This window comes from Saccoglossus kowalevskii, chromosome 20 (genome assembly GCF_978046115.1).
Source record: "Saccoglossus kowalevskii chromosome 20, keSacKowa6.1, whole genome shotgun sequence".
NCBI lineage: Eukaryota > Metazoa > Hemichordata > Enteropneusta > Harrimaniidae > Saccoglossus > Saccoglossus kowalevskii.
In genome coordinates, this window is record NC_140660.1 from 3,595,230 (window position 1) to 3,615,448 (window position 20,219).

General features: G+C 34.6%; 1 protein-coding gene across 1 annotated transcript; it reads right to left on the reverse strand.

Moving 5' to 3' along the window:
- Window positions 1-14,297: 14,297 nt before the first annotated feature.
- Window positions 14,298-18,244, reverse strand: LOC146729909 (uncharacterized). The gene is made up of 4 exons (XM_085494644.1): window positions 18,094-18,244; window positions 17,310-17,449; window positions 16,641-16,868; window positions 14,298-15,873 (listed from the first exon to the last, which is right to left on the reverse strand). The coding sequence occupies exons 1-4, from the start codon at window positions 18,126-18,128 to the stop codon at window positions 15,698-15,700; spliced, it is 579 nt and encodes a 192-aa protein (XP_085350770.1). The 5' UTR covers window positions 18,129-18,244; the 3' UTR covers window positions 14,298-15,697.
- Between the last annotated feature and the right edge of the window lie 1,975 nt (window positions 18,245-20,219).

Genomic DNA, 20,219 nt, shown 5'->3' on the forward strand with positions numbered 1-20,219 from the left:
CTGTAGAATCAAATCTTTGTGAATTCACATGTAGAAAAAAACAAAGATTTGAATTACTGTTGATGGCAGTAATTCAAATCAGAATCAAATCTTTGTAAATTCACATGTAGAAAAAAAACAAGGATTTGAATTACTGTTGATGGTAGTAATTCAGATCAGAATCAAATCTTTGTGAATTCACATGTAGAAAAAAACAAGGATTTGAATTACTGTTGATGGTAGTAATTCAGATCAGAATCAAATCTTTGTGAATTCACATGTAGAAAAAAACAAGGATTTGAATTACTGTTGATGGTAGTAATTCAGATCAGAATCAAATCTTTGTGAATTCAAATGTAGAAAAAAAACAAGGATTTGAATTACTGTTGATGGTAGTAATTCAGATCAGAATCAAATCTTTGAATTCACATGTAGAAAAAAGAAAACATCTGAATTACTACTGGTGGCAGTAATTCAAATCAGAATCAAATCTTTGTGAATTCACATGTAGAAAAGACAAATATCTGACTTACTGCTGATGGCAGTAATTCAGATCAGAATCAAATCTTTGTGAATTCACATGTAGAAAAAACAAATATCTGAATTACTGCTGATGGCAGTAATTCAGATCAGAATCAAATCTTTGTGAATTCACATGTAGAAAAGACAAATATCTGACTTACTGCTGATGGCAGTAATTCAGATCAGAATCAAATCTTTGTGAATTCACATGTAGAAAAAACAAATATCTGAATTACTGTTGATGGCAGTAATTCAGATCAGAATCAAATCTTTGTGAATTCACATGTAGAAAAAATAAATATCTGAATTACTGCTGATGGCAGTAATTCAAAACAGAATCAAATCTTTGTGAATTCACATGTAGAAAAAAACAAGGATTTGAATTACTGTTGATGGTAGTAATTCAGATCAGAATCAAATCTTTGTGAATTCAAATGTAGAAAAAAAACAAGGATTTGAATTACTGTTGATGGCAGTAATTCAGGTCAGAATCAAATCTTTGTGAATTCACATGTAGAAAAAAACAAGGATTTGAATTACTGTTGATGGTAGTAATTCAGATCAGAATCAAATCTTTGTGAATTCAAATGTAGAAAAAAACAAGGATTTGAATTACTGTTGATGGCAGTAATTCAGATCAGAATCAAATCTTTGTGAATTCACATGTATTGTGTCTCTTAGAATACAAAAATGGGTAGCCTAATTGATGGCTAGCATTTAGACATGCTGACAATTGACGGCGATATTTCTTAGGATTTATACAAATTCAGACCGAATATAGTGATACTTAAATAGTCCCAAGATCCTAATAGCACTTTATGAATAATTACAGTGTGTAACTTTGAATACACAGTCAGCTGGCGTACAAGTGATAATAAAATAAATGCAATCAATTTACCAATATTACTATATGGGGCAGCCATCTTGAGTATGTCTTGAAACTAAAGAAAGCACAACAAGGTTTTCAGATTCCTACAAATCAGGGAAAAAAATACCAAGCATTCACAATCAAATGATCTGTTGGGGTAATTAATATTAAGCCAACAAATTCATCTGAATTCATTGTTTTTGTTTGAAAAATTCTTTTGTATATGAACACAAAATGACATAAAAACCTGGAACACTTTCCTGGGTTATTTGAAACCAAAATTATCTGTCAATGGTAAGAAGCTAATTAGTGAAAAAATAATTAGTCTTAAATGATAATTTTGGTTTCAAATACCCCAGGAAAGTGTTCTTCGTGTAATCTGGTGTTCATATGCATGGGATTTTACACGCCAAAAAAACAAAAATATGGGCTTAAAATTATATATGATCATTTGGGTGTGAAAGTTTTGTATTTTTTCTCTGTAGGAATCTGAAAAACCTGTTATTTGACTTAATTGGTTTTTAAACCATATTCAAGATGGCTGCCCCCATATAGTAAATATCTACCGAGGGATTAGTCACATTTATTTGATTATCACTTGCATGCCAGCTGACTGTGTTTGAATTGACTTGCTTTATAAAAAATTATTCTTGTGCGAAAAATAGTTTCGTATGAGTTTGCATTTCTTTGAAGTGTCCGAAAGTCATATGGGTATAATTTGTTAAAGAGACGCAAGTAACACTTTTAACATATTTTTCTTTAGTGCGTGTAATATCAAGCCAAACTGACCTTTGTTTTAATACCAGATGAGTAAACCTTTCCGCCATTTTGGTATGTTGGTGAGTCATAACACAACTTTCGCAAATGACGAAACGTTTGGTCAAAAATTGTATGAAGCACTCACAAAATGTGTCTTCATTGAACGCACATTTAGTATCAGGTCACATAGATTATAGTTGTAATAATGGCATGCCAATAACTTGAAATGTTTTTGTTTTTTTTGAATTCATTTTCATGCTTTTAAACTATGTTCACAATGTATGTACTTGATAACACAAAGGTCATTTTACCTCGTAATTACATGAATTGAAAAAAATGATGAAAAATACACTTTTAAGTCGCTGTAAAGCCATTGGTTCCAACGCTGTGTACTGTAAACTGCTTATGTTTCACTGCTTGTAATTTTGACGCTTACCGGATATTTTGTCTTTTGTGACAACGAAATGATGCGAAAGTCATAGCACTCAGGTCACAGGACCCAAAAGAAATTGTCATTGCTACAAATTTCATGATTTTCACGTACTCTGAATTCATGAAAATTTTTCGCTCGTGAAAATAAAGCAGTTTACAGTAGGATGATATATATTCATTTGCGTTTATTTTTTTTTTCTTCGATACTAGTATTTTATTTTATCCTAATGTTATGTAAACTTATATGATTGTTCTGACTTCCAAATCTATTTGGTTTGAGATTTCCAGATTATTAGTGAGTGTATTATCTGTAACGTGTGAAGTACAATTTGTAAATAAACAGAATATATAAACGGGATTATATTGTCTGTGTATTGATTTAACATTTTCACCACTAGACTTTCTTGCCCAAATTATTCTGTACTTTTTTCTAAAATTCTGTAATACTTCTGGAAATGAGCCCTAATTTTGGAGCCAGAAGACAAAATTTGAATCAATTTTTATTTTTTACTCAAAAGATTTGGTATTTTTGTGCAAATCTTTTGAAAGATAGTGCAGACAAACGGGACTATTTTGTCAATTTGTGAGATAAAGAGAGAACTGGTGGTGAAAAGGTTGTAGCATGTAAGGCTGTACAGTGATCTGTGTTAAGGAGTTTATTCCATAATTGGAACCTGCTCTGATCAATGGCGTCACACAAAACTTGTAAAAGTTTGATTGGGTAAACATAAACGCACTCGCACAGTACGCCACTGCATCAACCTCTGCTGCGCGTCGGTGGATACTCTCACTGTACTGTCTTCGTGCATACTTTTCGGTATCCTCGTAATAACCTTATATTCATATAAGATAATATGTGAAAATTATCCTATTTATTTCATTTTTATAGTCCACTTTCATGACCCCCTAAAGGTCACACATCCTGGTGCTTTTGTTAGTATGACATCATCACAAACTTGGACAATTACTGTAAAATACTTTATTTTCGCTTGGAATTAATTTTCGCTATTTTCGCTGAAGGAATGATTCAGTGAAAATAAAATCCAGCGATTATACCTTTTTTCCTATACTTTATATTCAACTTGTCAAAAATCAGTGAAAATAAATTCCATACAAAACACCCATAAAGTCTTTACAGGGAAAATTAATTCCAGCCAAAATAAAGTATTTCACAGTAGGTCATTTTAATGTTTTTTTTTGCTCCTAACAGAAGTATTTTACTCAAGTAGACAAAAAAGGAATCAAGTCCATGAAATTTTGCTGAAATATCAATAAAAAAAATCATTTTTGATTTTGATACTAATGAATGTACCAGGATGTGACATTCAAAGGTCAAGAAAGTGACCTGAGGTACTGTGAAATACATTATTTTAGCTGGAATTAATTTTCGCTGAAAAGTGTTTTGGGGTGTTTTGTATGGAATTTATTTTCACTGATTTTCAATGAGTGGAATGTAAAATATATAAGTTATACTTGCTGGATTTTATTTTCACTGAATCATTCCTTCAGAGAAAATAGCGAAAATTAATTCAAAGAGAAAATAAAGTATTTTACAGTATTACAATTTATATTCATAAAAAGTTTGCACATTCCAGGATGTACTCTAAACTAATCAATCAGTTTCTACTGTAATCTCGTTAAATTGTTCATTTAATAGTCAAAATGGTTTCTCCTGTTTATCAATTAAGGGCTGGTGTAGGACATTCGTTGATTTTACTTTTACAAGACCTGGACCCCACCTCCCACCACCACCAAAACCTGACACTACCCTAAAGTCACTTCTTACTTCTCTGTGTCCAAATAACATGAATCCACTGAGCATCGATGTCAACTGTTGTCTTCATTCACAAAACAAAACCTGCATAAATTGTTTTCACATTTTTCTAAAATATATATCAAGAGCTGTAGCCAAGAGGAAATTATGTCAAAAAAATGTCCAAAATTTTACAAAAAAATACCATATTTGAACCATTAGCATAAACTTATGGAAATGACAGAAGTATATCTTTGGTCAAAATAAGTCATACTTTAATCTTTTCGCCACCAGTTTCTTTTTTTCATCACAAATTCACAAAAATAATCCTGTTTGTAGTCTGCACTTTCCTTCAGAAGATTGGGACAAAAAATAGCCAAATTTGTTTTAGTAAAAACTGAAAATTTACTCAAATTTTGTCTGTTGGATCCAAAATTAGGATTCATTTCGAGGAAAATTTAAAGAATATAAAAAAAAAGGCAGAATAATTGGGACGAGAGAGTCTGGTGGTGAAAAGGTTATTTATCCAAGTGCAAAATGCGCTTCTAATGGAACAAATACGGTATAGGCAAAATGTTGGGCCATCATTTCGTTTGAAAGAAATATGACACAAAACTTTTAAATTGAAAGATGCAACAACCGCATTCTCCTAACATAGGTCAGTGACCAGGAAATGAACTGACATTTTAAATTTTATTATCTAATTATGCGTGCTCAATTAAAAGAATTGAAATGTAGGTATTTGTTAAGCAGAAAGCACTGCATTCCACCGTCGTCTCCTAGGGCTGTGTCTACTTACTATGAATCACCCATTGTCAACAATCCCCCCCCCCCACTGGAAAAATAGCAAAACACTGGAAAAGGTAGAAGCCAACTCTTAATTTTTGAGAAAGTTGGTCATAAATCACATGACAATGTGAATTGGTTTATTATGTAATATTATGCACTCGAGCTATTGTTCCTTGCTCCTATGAAATAGCATTATTTGTGTGTTACTGTTATGTATTTTGAGAAACAATTAAATTTCTGTTTTTTACCGCTGTATTTTTACTGGAGTAGTTTTTGAAATAAATGGTATACAGGTTGTGATTGTATCATTATCAGAAACCTAACCTGTATTTCTGTGATGCTATAAGGCTGTGATGCTATAAGGCTGATGACTTCTCAATGTTGAAGAAAACAGGTTTTTTTGACACCTAGATTTAATTTAGATCAACAAAGTGGCCAATCATTAACAATATATGATTTCTACTGGCCTACAATCTGAGATATGGCATAATATCTCTGCCATAGGAAGCCATAGCAAAAACATTATACATTGTAATACAAATGTACTGACAATATGGCTGCAATATTTTCTTGAAAATTAGGCTGGCGACTTTTTTTTTTTTTTTTTTCCCCATAAATATCCTTATATTTACTGGTAGGTACACTATATTGCAAAAAAAATAAATTCTGGGTATTTGCGTTTATAAGTTTATAGGTTTCTACTTTAAACTGATTTAAGTGTTCAACCTTAATGTGACTGTTTCAAGCACAAAATGAGAGTTTACTCAGTGACTTGAGTGCAGTCACATGAGTGTATACAGTACAGTTCTCGCGGAAGCTTTGGCTTCACTTCAGCGTCAGCTTCGCTTCAGCATCGCATCATGATGGCATTGCTATGGCTTCAGCGTCGCTTCATTGTCGCGACATAAAAGGTTGAGGCGGTTATCGCATCGCTTCATTGTAGCCTCATTATGGCGACAATGTGGCATCAGCTTCGCTTCATCGAACAAAGAAGTAATTTACATATGTAAACAATGCTGAGAAGTATCGTAGTTAGCCGTATGTTCACACCGATACTCTTTGCTGTCTTACACGCAAGCTGTATTATCTAAATGCTCGGTTCAAGCACGGTTACTTCTTCTAGTAACCGTGGTTCAAGCTAAATCATGCATGACCCCGTCCAATTATCAAGATTGACTGTTTATGTTCGGCGACGAATTCTTTCCTTGGCGGCCATTGGAATCAAGCAGGTAGACATCAGGAAGAGATTGGAGGAGGAAGATCGAGTGTTGGTTTCTAAAAATTCGATCGGCAAATTTTTACAACGTTATAGAAAAACAGGACGAATCAAAGACTACAGAAACATTCAGACAAGAACCAAACTCGGAGTGGAGCACTGGGATTTTATTGACAAAGAAATGGAAAAGGACGGCGAGTTGTCAGCAAGAGAGCTTTCTTATAAAATAACCGACGAATTTGGTCTACCGGTGTCAGTGTCCACCGTCAAAAAAGTACGTCGAAAATTAGGATGGCGAAGAACCAAGACACGGTATTGCCAAATGATCAGACAGGTGAACAAACCTAAACGCATGGCATGGGCCGTAAAAATGACGAGAGATGCTGAAACTTTCGATAACGTGATTTTCTCTGACGAAAGTAAGGTCCAGATTCAAAATAGCACCAAGTCACGAATGACGAAGGATGGTCAACAATATATGCACCCGATTGATTGTGACATTACAAAACAAAGGTTGGTTTGCTCATGGTTTGTGAACATAAAAAAATAAATAATTAAAATAATGGAAGTCCAAGTTTTGTTGAGACTTTTTTTTCTTCAAACTTGACACTTCTATTCACACAGAGAAAAAGAATAAAGTACATAACTAGGACAATTAAAAATTGGAAAGATTATCGCTTTGAACAAACAAAAAAAAAACGTTGCTAACATGACGTTTTGTTTTATAATACAGCCAAAACAAAGTCAGCTTGGACGTCCAGTTGCGAGACATGACAAAATAAACGCACAGCCACTACACGCGCGCTGGAAATGATAGAACACGTTGCAACAAGGAGTCTCACCTGCCTCTTTTCATGCTTTTACTCGGGGAAACTCACACACACACACGTGCTATTTCGGCAACGAAAAAAACACCTGAAGGGACAAGTTTAAATCATGTTTGTATTAACGTAACATGAACGCAACGGTGAATATATGTTTATCAATCATCAAACCATGTCTCCATGATCAAACTAAACATTCGATGTTACATGAAGCAGTCTGCGGCGGTTATGTGGCTAAGACGAAGGACATGTGACATTATTATTATGCTCGTCTACTACACGTTCGAGTAACTTTCCGATAAAAACGTGATTAGTATCAGCAAAAATTTATAGTACTGCATGGAGAATTGCGTATTATTCGTTGTCATCAGACATATACCTGTACAGGATTTTTTGAACAATGTCTAAAATTTCCGAAAGAATATTCGAATACTAGTTGGGGCATAGACCTTAAAATATGTATTTTAAGGTATATGGTTTGGGTAAATATGAATTGAATACTTAGTATCCATATGATATTTTGAAAAATCAGCTAAACAGTTCACAACCACGATTATGGTGAATTGCCGAACTCTTAACGAAGACAACGGTTCCGGTCATGAGCAGCTGTGTCATGAAGTTTACAATGTTGAACACTACTTTTCGTTCTCGACATTGTGAAATCATTTCGTTGTTTGGGAGAAAAAAACAAAAAAAAAATATTTTGACAAGAGAAATTTATATTAGGAATAATTCATGACGAAATATATTCCATACGCACCCATAAATTATTTTCATAATTACACACGAATATTACAGAAAAATAGATAATTTGATATATTCTTGTTTGCACGTCATGTTCACAAAATCGCAGACATTTGAAATGAAAAACTTTCTCGATGTTTTAACGAGTACTCCGTGGGGTATATAGCGTGTTCTCACACTAGCATAATTTTGCTCGAGTTCACTCATCGCTTTCCCACATACACAGTGCATTTTAAAATAACATAATTATATTGCGTGAGTGGGTGGTGGTGAGACTGTGTCACAACGCGTTCTATTTATTTCCAACGCGCCTGGCCGGCGCATTCGATTGCGTTTATTTTGTATTTTTATTTTCGAAATGTAGCACTCGATGCGTTTATTTTTTCATGTCTCGCAACTGAACGTCCAAGCTGACTTTGTTAATTATAACTACATGACGCGGCATGCTACAGCGTGTCGTCATGTATAAATCTAGTGACAAATCGCAAGGTTGTCAAGGTACCGCAGCCATCGAGTCGTAGTTGGAAATGTACGCACTTGTTTTGGAACTTTGTACCAAGACGACGCCGACGCACCTGGCGGCGTACGTGTGTTTTGCAGGTATTAGTGCGCGGGCATGGGATCGGATTCGGCTAAAACTGTAAACGAAACACGGAAAAATACCACCGAAATGACGAATCTGAACATGTTCTCTTGCCAACTAATAAAAATAACGAAAATAAGATAATCTTATAACAAGAACAGTTTCATTTCGTATATAGTAGTAAGTTGTGTTGTGTCCGAACAAAGATTGCATCGCGTGAATTTCAAATTAATTACATATCGATCTTCTGTACATTTTTTTTCTCTACTGCCTTTCTATATGCAAATAATGAGGTACGTCATACTGATGCCACAATACTTTGAAGCTGATGCCATGTTGATGCCATGAGAACGCGAAGCTGAGGCCACGATGATGCCACACGAAAGCGAGGCTAACACCGCTTCAATTTTCAATGACGCGAAGCTGATGCCACAATGATGCGATGCTGAGGCGACAGTGAAGCCATGCGTATGCGACAATGATGCCACAAAAGCCAAAGCTTCCGCGAGAACTGTACTGTAAGTGTACATTCTATGTTTGTTCAACTGAAATGTCAACAAAATGCATCATGTGTTTAAAGTCATGCCATGGTAATTACACCCATAAGGTACCCCGGTATATAATAAAATTTTTATTGATTGGATACAGCTTTTGCTGTCCTCAGCCGTGGTTGTATTGCTTACACGACCTTGCAAGCTTGGGCGCCTCCAGCCCCCCCCCTCCATTGAACCATTAAATATCATGGGGGGGGGGGGGTTTATTTAAAATCAATTCAAGCTAGACACCAAGGGAAAAAATATGCTTGCACGGTGTTGTAGGGAACACAATTTGGCACATTCCAATATCACATATTAAGTTAGTTTGATCAGAGTGAACTCAACCCACATTTTCAATTTTGCGATCGAACTAACCGTTTCTAATTCTATCTAACTGTGGCAAATTTGCAACCAGCATTTTCAACTTTCCAAGACAATTTTCTGTCCTATTTTTCTACTTTCAGCAAACCTTTGTAATTTGACATTCAATTTTTGTTGACTTTTTACCTTACTTCTGCAACTTTGTAAACCAACATTTTCAACATCCCAGCTTTCAAGCTGACTTTCTAGTTGGGTTTTGCAATTTTTTGACTTTCCACTTTCTTGATTTCCTGGCTTATATTTTCAACTTTGCAACCAACTGTTCTGAATTTTCGCAATTCAACCAACATCTCTGACTCTCTAGCAAATTTTTGCAACTTTGGAAACGAACGTTTTCGATCCTTCACCAAAATTTTGTTTCCAGCTAAATTTCTTTGCCTATGCATGCAGCAAATACAGAGTTCAACTGAAAGGACTCTCCCACATGAAACTGTGAGGGCGCCAGACTTATGAAAAAAGGTCTGCAGTCTACTGCACTCATTTATATCTCGCACCCAAAGATAATTTAAGAGAGTTGAATACATTACCCGGTTAATATTACAACTTGTTTTCAACGTTGTAACTGCGGATCGCAAGTTAGCGGTGATTACTGAGTGTCATTTTTTTCAGACACATCAGGAGTGAGAGTATATAATAAATTACATTTTAAAAAACATTTTTTTTTTCCATTGAAAAAGAAAATGCAACAATGAAAATTGATAGAAAGGATTTTTATTTATAGAGTGCCATGATATTAAAATTAATTAAAAAAAAAAACAATACAAAAAGTTTCACATGACAAAGTTTCAATAATACCATTAAATAACACTTAAAAATAAAAGGTAAATAAATTCCACCACTAGGTGGTGCTGCGACATTGGACGGTCTTAAAAATGATCAAATTTACATTCAAAACTATACAAATTAAAATCTATTTTTATTCTGTAGGTTTTTGCAGAGGAAATTGGTTATTCAAAATCAAAATTGTTAAAAGCATAATTAATTATCCTAGCTTCCTCTGTCTGTTTCTCCGCTTGGCTCTCCGAAGTGGAGTGACAGACGGATGAAGAACGCGATATAGTGAAAGTATAATTCATGTTAAAAAGAAATCGGCATATTTTCGAAGCGCAACTAATAATTTAGCGAGTAAAAAAATGACAATATTATTATATAAACAATATATACATTACTGTTTCCACCTTTAGTGTATATTTTAACTTTAATAGCATTGTTTGGACGCAATGAACAGAATTTGCTACAATTTACATGATTTGTGCAAAATTTTAGAGAAAACTGCAATAACAGGTTTAGCAAAAAATTATGAGTGTCACTATTGAGGTCAAAGGTTATCAGAGTAATGATTTTTGTTGAGTTGAGAATATATACAAGGCTGAATTTGATACAATAAAAAAAAAAACTGTTGAAAAACAAGCTGCTCTCTGATTGATCTGACTGTAAGGTGTTGGGGCTGGGTAGCCAATCAAACACAGTCTTGTAAGTAGCATATAGATAAGGCAGAATTTTGATACATTGATAAAAACATGTAGAAAAACAAGCAGCTCTATGATTGGTCTGAATGTTAGGTGCCAGTGGTAGGCAGCCAATTATATTGACACACTTTAGTGGTGAGAAGGCTGGAACCATACTACTATCACTGCCATCACAGGCAACAATTGGAAAACTTGTTTGCACACTGTCATCAGACTCACCAGAAGGTGAAGTCAAAATTGGTTAGAATTCTCCAGAAATCCAATGCCAAATATATCAATCTTTGCAGTATTCAGTGTCACAACCTTGATTGGTCCCCCCTGGTTTATCCATAGGACTGCTTCATTTGTATCTATAGAAACAAACCAACTTTTAGCAAGGGACGAACCAACTAATTAATCGGGGGTTAATGAAAAACAAGAAAATACTTACTTAAAAAAAAAGAAATTGTCACTGTAATTCACACATTTCTTACACAATGAAACAAAAATAAAGCAACTCAAGAAGAGGGAAGAAAAATACTTTGACTTTCGATGATTTGACTTTCGATGGTAATTCCAATACCAGCAAATGCACGCAAATGTTTATATTTCCTTCATTGTTTTGCTTGGATGGCCCAATAGTGATATTCTCTGTTAACACTCATGGCAGTCACTAACTTTCTTTAAGATTTAAACTGAATTTACTTGCTAGAAACAAAATTTAATGAGAAAGTGAATATTTTATGGAGGGGAATTAAGACTCCCTAACCCACAGTGAACATTTTACTGAAGGGCTTTAGACCCCTTAAGTTACCATCAAAAAAGTGAGAAACTTAAGACCCCCTAAGTCACAATGAATATTTGACTGTAGGGACTTAAGACCCCCTAAGTCATACACGGCAAATGTGATATCCCAGAGTTCAATGCGTTTTGTACCATCCAATATACACTTTATCTCCGCACGAGGGCGCAATTTCAAATTGAAAGAAAAACTAGCATACACGCTATTACCATTCTATGACCTCAATTGACCCACCAGCCTCATTCCCAACTTGATACTGGAATTCTCATTTTTTTGATGTATTTAAAGTTTTTTACCCGGATCGTTTTAACCATTTCAATAAATAGTTATAGACTATAATTGATTATGCGAAAGTACTGCATTTTTGGTGGTTTTTGGCCTACTCCTCTCACTGTTATGTTAGAATTACCGCGAGAGTGCCTCCTATGGATTGTCAACATGGCGGCTCACAAAGTTACGTTCGGTAAGTCCTTTTTTTTTACGTTTTACACACAAAAAAAGCAATTTTTAGACCAGTCTTGTGATTGGTTGTTGACAAATGCTGAACAGGCCACGCCTCCAACGGTGTCGTGCGTTCGGACTAACCGTTAGGAATTCCTAAATGGAGTCAATTTGTGTAGTTTTCTTGATTTATTCTGCAGATATCGGTAAAATGTAGGTAAGGCTTTGGCGAAATTCGAAGGAGCAACTAATATTCTTCAACCTGGTATTTTTTTTAGATTTTATTTTTTATTTTTTTCGTCTGTTTTTTCGAGTTTAAAAAATGTGAGCTGGCTGGAGCCTTCATCCCTTGTCTATTTCTTACACTAGATACCAGCCGATACGCCCCCCCCCCCGCTCATAGAGACTGCGTACTGCGTTGATAGTTGATTATAGTTCCTGGGCTCCCTGTGTTTGAAGTTGAAGAATTAATACCTAGAAAATAGTGTCATTACAAATTTGACAATTTAGGCTGACTTTAGAATAGTTTTACCAAGTGTAAATAATAATTTATTATTATGACAGATTTTTTATATTAAATATTGAGATTAGTTTAATAACAAATGATTTTCAAAGAAAATGTGCCAGGCCCCCTCCACATGCCCCATTTTTTACAGTCAAAGACTTCATAGAAAATAGTGTCATTACAAATTTGACAATTTAGGCTGACTTTGGAATAGTTTTACCAAGTGTAAATAATAATTTATTATTATGACAGATTTTTGATATTAAATATTGAGATTAGTAATGCATCTTGTGTTTTGTTTCAGATCTTTTGTGCTGAACTTACCATGGACAGTTTGCATGTGACGAGTGATACCTGGCTTGATTTTATATACAACATGGAGATGTGATGCACATAGTGTGCATTTGTATTCCTTGTGTGTGCCAAATAAAATTTCAAAATGTGATTCAGCAGAATCCAACAAATTCACTTCAGTGTGTTCAGTGTATTTAATTTCAAATGCTAGTGAAGCTGCTTCAAGTTTCTTCTCAAGTTTGTTAAAATCATCCTTTTTAGTAACTTGAAGTAACTTTGCTGAATGATTTGCTTCATTAATTTCAACCTTGGTATCAAATTGGTCGACCAGTTTTGTTTCATATTGCTTCACATCATGTTTTTGATCTTCAGATAACTTTGCAAACTTTTGTATAAATTCCAGTTGTTGGTCGATCTTTTGAGCCTCGTTGAAGAGCTTGTCAATTAGTTTACCCACGTTTCTCAATTTAGCATGAAGGTGATCCATAGTGTATTCATTTATGGGGTCATACTTTATAAGAGGATGATTACTCTGACCATTACTTTTTTCTTTTGCCCATGAATTCATATCCGCAAGAGTGATAGACATATCCCATTCATGATTTGGATTGTGACATTTATGAACTGTAGCCAAACATAAATTGCAGAAAAAACTGGTATTCTTTCTCTGCAAGACCAAACTTTTATACTTTTCATCTCGTTCCAGTTTTCTACAGTATTTCATCCCCTTTATACCATGTTGGGCAAATTTTTCAGTGCATGCCAGAACAGGAAGAATATCAACTTCTATCAGTGCATCACTCTCTGGGGCATTTATAATGGCAAATGGAATGCAGCTTGCATCAGAAGACTGAATTTGGATTTCTCCATACTTCATTACCATTATATTTTATCAGACGTATAGCACCACTGATGGCAAATACTTTGAAATTTTGGGACACTCCCTTGAAATCTTGGAAAGTGTGGCCACCCTCACCTACAACTATTTCTAACTTCTGTCTCTCATTTTCATCATCAAGGTCATAATCCAATTTCTTTTCAGTCAATATGTTGAGGACACTTCTCCAAACCAGGCCTTCAATATCATGAACAAACCAGCCCTTTTTATTTTGAGAGGCAGTTTCTGACACCATAGTGTGGAACCGTTTGAAATTATTTCATAAAGTGGTTAATTTGAGAATTCTTGAAACATTTTCTTGTGTTCTCAGAGATTTCTCTAAACCATCATTGTCAGATTCAGATAGACCGCCCCCTAGATGGATAAATGTGTGTTCTGATTCAGAATCATTCCATAATTTAATGTCATTTGTAGTCTGATCTAATTTCTGGGAAGATGGTGCTGCTAATAAAGCCAATTTAACAGAAGGAGGCAGAATATCTGATGTAATGGCTTCCTTGAAAAATGATACAGATAATACTGATTTGGCAAATGTTTTATCTTTATTTAATCGTAATTGCCAAAGGGCACTCTCATCAAATCCAGACAACTTTTCACCTACTGCCTGGTGCTGATTTAAGATTTTACTGATGTAGGCTCGACTCCCAGTGGCTTTCTTAGAAATTGCTGATCTTTTCGTCTTACTTGAGATGACCCTTTTTGAATGATCAAATCGGAAAGTTGCCCTATTTCATTAGCAACGAGCGATCTCGCCTTCATCAGCTTAAATCTGTGAAAAGCACGGCTGGCAATAGAGCTTGCCGTCATTCCCATAACGAACAAATCATTCGACGCGATAGCATAAAATCGCCTACAAACCATTCGAAGTGAGCACATCGTTTTAACTTTCTCGAACTGTAAACTATAGTCATCACTGTCATTAAAAAAGCAACAAAACCCGAATATTCGAGTCAAAATCTCGGAAGAAAGATCAGAAAGCGAACGACCTTGTGTGCCGACGGACAACATCGGCGATCGAATGAGCAGTTGAAGCCAATTTCCCACGTAATTTTGCGGCTAAACTTGCCTGCTTGACTCTTTTGGATACTCTTAGCATGATTGTGTAGGAATACGTCCAGAAAATGTGATATTGGTACAATAAATCGCACGATAAGCACATGGAAGGCTAACCCGGAAACAACTCAAGCGCTAAAAACGTTTTTTGCGCAGAACGATGCCAGAATTTCAGTTCTGCGCATAGCAATATGCGTTGGTACAGAACGTGTTGAATTCTGGGTAAAACCTTGTACCGTGTCATAGTGACTTTCAGTAAATTTTTTTCTCACAATCATCCAGGGATCATCGATGCAAACAATTTCTAGAGGTAAAAAATTATCTGGTTTAACCTTCCCTGGTTTTATTTCAGCACATTCAGATTTTTGCAAAAAAGAAATTGAAATGCTGGAAATAAAAATTAAGCATTTTAGGTCAAAAATCAGTGATCTCATTTTAATTAAAGTGTCTGTTCTGGTGAACACTGAAAAAGTTAACAAAATGTTCGCACGTTAATAAAATAAAGTGCTACATACATAGCTCAAGTTTTGAATGTTGTATAAAACAAACCACATATTTGTCATGTGACCCATTCCAGACATGACACAGTATGGCACTTCAACTGCATTGTTAACAGCTTAAAGCGAGAGGATCGTCACCTGCGCTTGTGCGGGAATCGAGTTCCAAGCAACGATGGGAAAATGCAAAGGCTCATGGGAAGATGCTTGTTGTAAACAACAACACGCTATGGCCGTTTGCCGCATGCGCAGGTGACAACTCCACGGCTTTAATTTTCACATCTACGAAATTTGTAAATTTTCAGTAATTCTCGAAATTTTTCTTGTGTGAAATTAAAGCAGTTCACAGTATTTAAGAGAAATTGCTGACGTTTTATGATTCGGCTTCCACCGCTGTAAAACTGTGAGTAGTTGACTGCGATGGTGACCTTGCAACGACCTTTGTGATGTGACTTATTGGTGTATCCGTTGGCAACAGTGTCGGTTCTACGGAAGATCCAGGAGGAGTGTTCGGTGATGATGCTTGATGTACGGGTGTAATTGGGGTTTCTGATGAGAAAGAACAAAGATGAGAAAATTTATCCATTGACCGTCAAAATTGATTGCAACATTTTGCATTTTATGTACTTTTTCACATTAATTTGGGACCAAACGGACATAATTCCCCATTGATGACAGGTATTGATTTAAATTTTTGAAAAAATATGCAGGTTTTATTTTGTGAATGATAACGAAATTGGCACTGCATGAAAGGCATATTCACCATTTTGACATCACAGAACAGAACACTAGAGGGCGCAATTTGCAGGAACTGTATTTTCATGTATTTTAACAAAAATTTCTTAATGAGCATAATTTCCAATCATCCACTGATCCTGATCAAAATATTTTTTTTCTTTTCAATTATGATAAATTATTATAAATTATGATAAACATTATGCAGGTTATTTTTATGAATTGTGACTTTGGTAAATTCAACATTTTATTTAGGTCTTCGTCTTAACACACACTTGAGGTGTTAAATTATGAACATTTCTAGCAACGAATTTTTTAATAACTGTTTATAGTATAATTCATTCTTTGAAGAACAACAATGTCAGCCTCCTTCTCATTTCACAAAATCAAAATGCATAATTTTATTCAGAATTTTTCAAAATTTTTGAATCAAGATGTACTTTTTTTGAAAATTCTGACCGAGAACTATAGCCAATTAAATAAAAATTGTAGAGTCACAACACCAGCGGAGGAAAGGAGAAAGAATTATGATGTTAAAAATTATTCTGAGTATTCAAATAGTTATTATTCATTGTACTTACCGGTAAGGGAAGGAGCAATGGAGACTGACTTACTCCGTCCGCTGCTAGCACTTGACTTGGCATGGGGCCGTCGAAGACCGCCCTCTTGTGATGGAACTTTTATCGGAGGCAAGGGCTGTGATTGGGCAAAGCCTTCCATGCTTTTACTCCTCAACCGACTCCCGTGACCCGCACTGCTCGGTTGTAAGTACGGCGTGGATGGCGGTGTCTGCACTTCTGTTACCCCACCTATGAAAAAATATAATAGTAATTGACATAACTGGTATTATACATTTGACTCCAAAAACAATAAAATTCGTTGACAAAAATATGCCCCTTTAACCATGGTGACAACAACTTGTAATTGTTTGTTTTCTATACTGCTGTAGAATACTTTATTTTCACTTGGAATTAATTTTCGATATTTTCGCTGAAGGAGTGATTCAGTGAAAATAAAATCCAGCGAATATACGTTTTTCCTATATCAACTTGTCAAAAATCAGTGAAAATAAATTCCATACAAAACACCCCAAAAAAGATCTCAATCTTGGTGAAAACACAACTACAGAGGGCGCAATGTTACAAGGAAATCGGGGTTTTCCGATTCGCCTTTCTCCTGCTTTAAATTAATTTGGCAAAAGTGGAGTAAAAATGCACTCCCAGGGAATGACAACTCTCCCCTTGACTTACCTGGTGTTGAGTGTGGTCTTCTAGGTTTGGTATTAGGAGACGGATTGGCTGATGGTCTTGCGATTGTCATGTACGAGCGGAGATTGGTATTGGAGGCATTTACTAGTCTGTCATCACTGTAGGACGGTTTGATATTAGCACTGAGAAACAAAAAAAATGATAAAACATTAGATTACGCAACAACACCACATGTGATTAGTGATTCAGTGGTAATATTTTTATTAGAAAAAAATACAAGGTGTACAAGAGGTGTCTTGATTGTAATTAACTCAATTTGGAATTTATTTTCGCTATTTTTGCTGAAGGGATGATTCCGTGAAAATAAAATCCAGCGAATATACATTTTTTCCTATATTTTACATTAATCTCATCAAAAATCAGTGTAAATAAATTCCAAGCAAAACGCCCAAAAAGCCTTTTCAGCGAAAATAAATTCCAGCGAAAATAAAGTATTCCACAGTATTTAACTTTTTGCCTGTGAAATTTGTTGGCAAGCTCAAAGTGAAAAATTGAAATTTTATTTCACATGTGCTTTACTGACTACCGGTAATTAACTTGATGAGAGGTATTTTTTTTTTAAAATAGGAGCATTTTTTTTTAAACTTGAGTAATTTTTTAAAACTGAAATATTTTATTAAAACTGAGATATTTTTTAAAACTTCAGCAACCACAAAAATGCAGAAAGACAAATCAAGGTTATAAGCTTAAAAAAAACTTTAAAAAAAAAATAATTTACCATAATATCATAAAAGTTTGCAAAAATTAAAGAAAAACATCTTCATACCCGAGTGGATGGTCTCTGAGTAGACATGCTAGCATGGATAGACGCTGGCGTTGGTGCTGGTACCGTATTCATAGGTGTGCCCTCACGTAGTGGGGTCATTGTCCTACTAATCATTTTAGGGGGTCTGTAATTGTTACTTATTTTACCTGTATACTTGGAAAGATAACCCCTGAAAATAAAACAAAAATGAAAATTACGTAAGTCTTTCAAATTTTAACTTGCAGTGACAACGATCAAAGCGAGCACTGTAAATATTGAACGACAGAATATATCAATTCAAAACAGTGACGATAGATCTGATTCTTTTTTTCCACTCATTAAATTTTCAACAAGGCATCTAGATATGTCATTTTTTGCTGCTCTTTAAATTTGTGAAAAAAAAATCAGTGAAAACAAACTCCATACATAACACCCAAAAAGTCTTTTCAGCAAAAATTGAATTGAAATTGAATCTTTCATACGCTAAACAGCCCTTTATGATTACTATAAAATATTTTAGCTGGAATTAATTTTTGCTAAAATATTTTTATGGGTGTTTTGTATGAAAATTAATTTCACTGATTTTTGATGAGTTGAATGTAAAATATAGAAAAAAGGTATATTCTCTGGATTTTATTTTTACTGAATAACTCATTCACCAAAAAGAGCGAAAATAAAGTATTTTACAGTTTATCCAAGAATATTGTGAAACAGCAAATTATGTAACTCTAGAGGGCACTAGACACAGCAATACGACAAATGCTCCTAAACGCTATGATCACTGTTTACATAATAATAACAAGCAGCCTGTCAGCTGAGATAGCTCCGCTGTTAGCAATGCACATTTCAATTAAAGAACATTAGAAAATGAACAATATGTATAGTATCAAAGCAACCAGCTTGCTGTTTTCAACAAGAATTCAAAAATATCACTTTTTACCAAAAATTACAAAAATAATAATTGAAGATATCACCACAAAATTAACAAATCTGAAAGAAGTCCACATGTAGTACCTATATATGTAATATAAAATCAATCAGACTTGTGTTTTTTTAAAAGAAGTTGAAAATATCACTTTTTACCAAAAATATTCACCAAAATTAGAAAATTGAAGATATCATCATGAAACGAACAAATCTGAGAGAGGTCTACCCAAGGTACATATACACCAAGTATCAAAGCATTCAGGCTTGTAGTTTTCAAGAAGAAGTTGAAAAAGTAAAACATTGTCATGGACAACGAGGGACAATCACTCATATAATAAGCTCCGCTCGACAAAGTCAACAGTGGAGCTAAAATAAAGTGAGGAAAAGTCAACTTACTTTCCTTTCCATGAATAAATAGATTTGATTAGAAATATTCCGGATTCTTCCTCTATCATTGAGAGCGTATCCATAAGTATGTGCGCTAGTCGTAATCTTTCTTCTCCCATTTCATCCATTCTGTCATTCCATCGCTGTGCTCTCTGGTGAAAACAAAATGGCGGTCAGATTAAGAAAAGGCAATATTTATGCAACAAAAATTTTTATCATATTTTCAGGGACATATAATTTTGTTATTGTTATTTCATTTTCATTTTTTAAATCAACAATATATCTAGCAGTGAGAATAATGGACATTGAAAGGCCTGTGTAAAAAAATATTGTTTCTTTTCAAGTGTTGCTGTCAACGGCTCTCAACAAGTTCTGGTACAGTTGTTTTTATTGGTTTTTACGTCCCAAATTAGATAGCAGGACTACAAATATTACAGCAGATATTGCATGCCACAGTTACAAATATACGTTGTATATGTGTAGATTTTAACAACAAAAAGTTAAATAGACAAATCGAAAATATGTAATGCAGTACCAATAGATAGGGATTAAAGACATTTTCAATTATTTTTGTATTTTTTTGTAAGGTTGAGAAAAAAAAAATATCTCTGTTTCTCGTTTCCGTGCACATCATTTTGAACTATGCGCCTCAGACTTTTTTTTCCTTCTAAAACATTCCAAAATGCGCTTGTACTCGCACTTGACACAAATTTCCCCATTTTAGCTCAGTAATCAAAAAGAAAAAAAGAAAACGTCTTGCCACCTCATTTTAAAATTTCCATGAAACAAGAAACAGAGGATTTTTTTTCCCTGCCTTAATTTATGTTTTAATT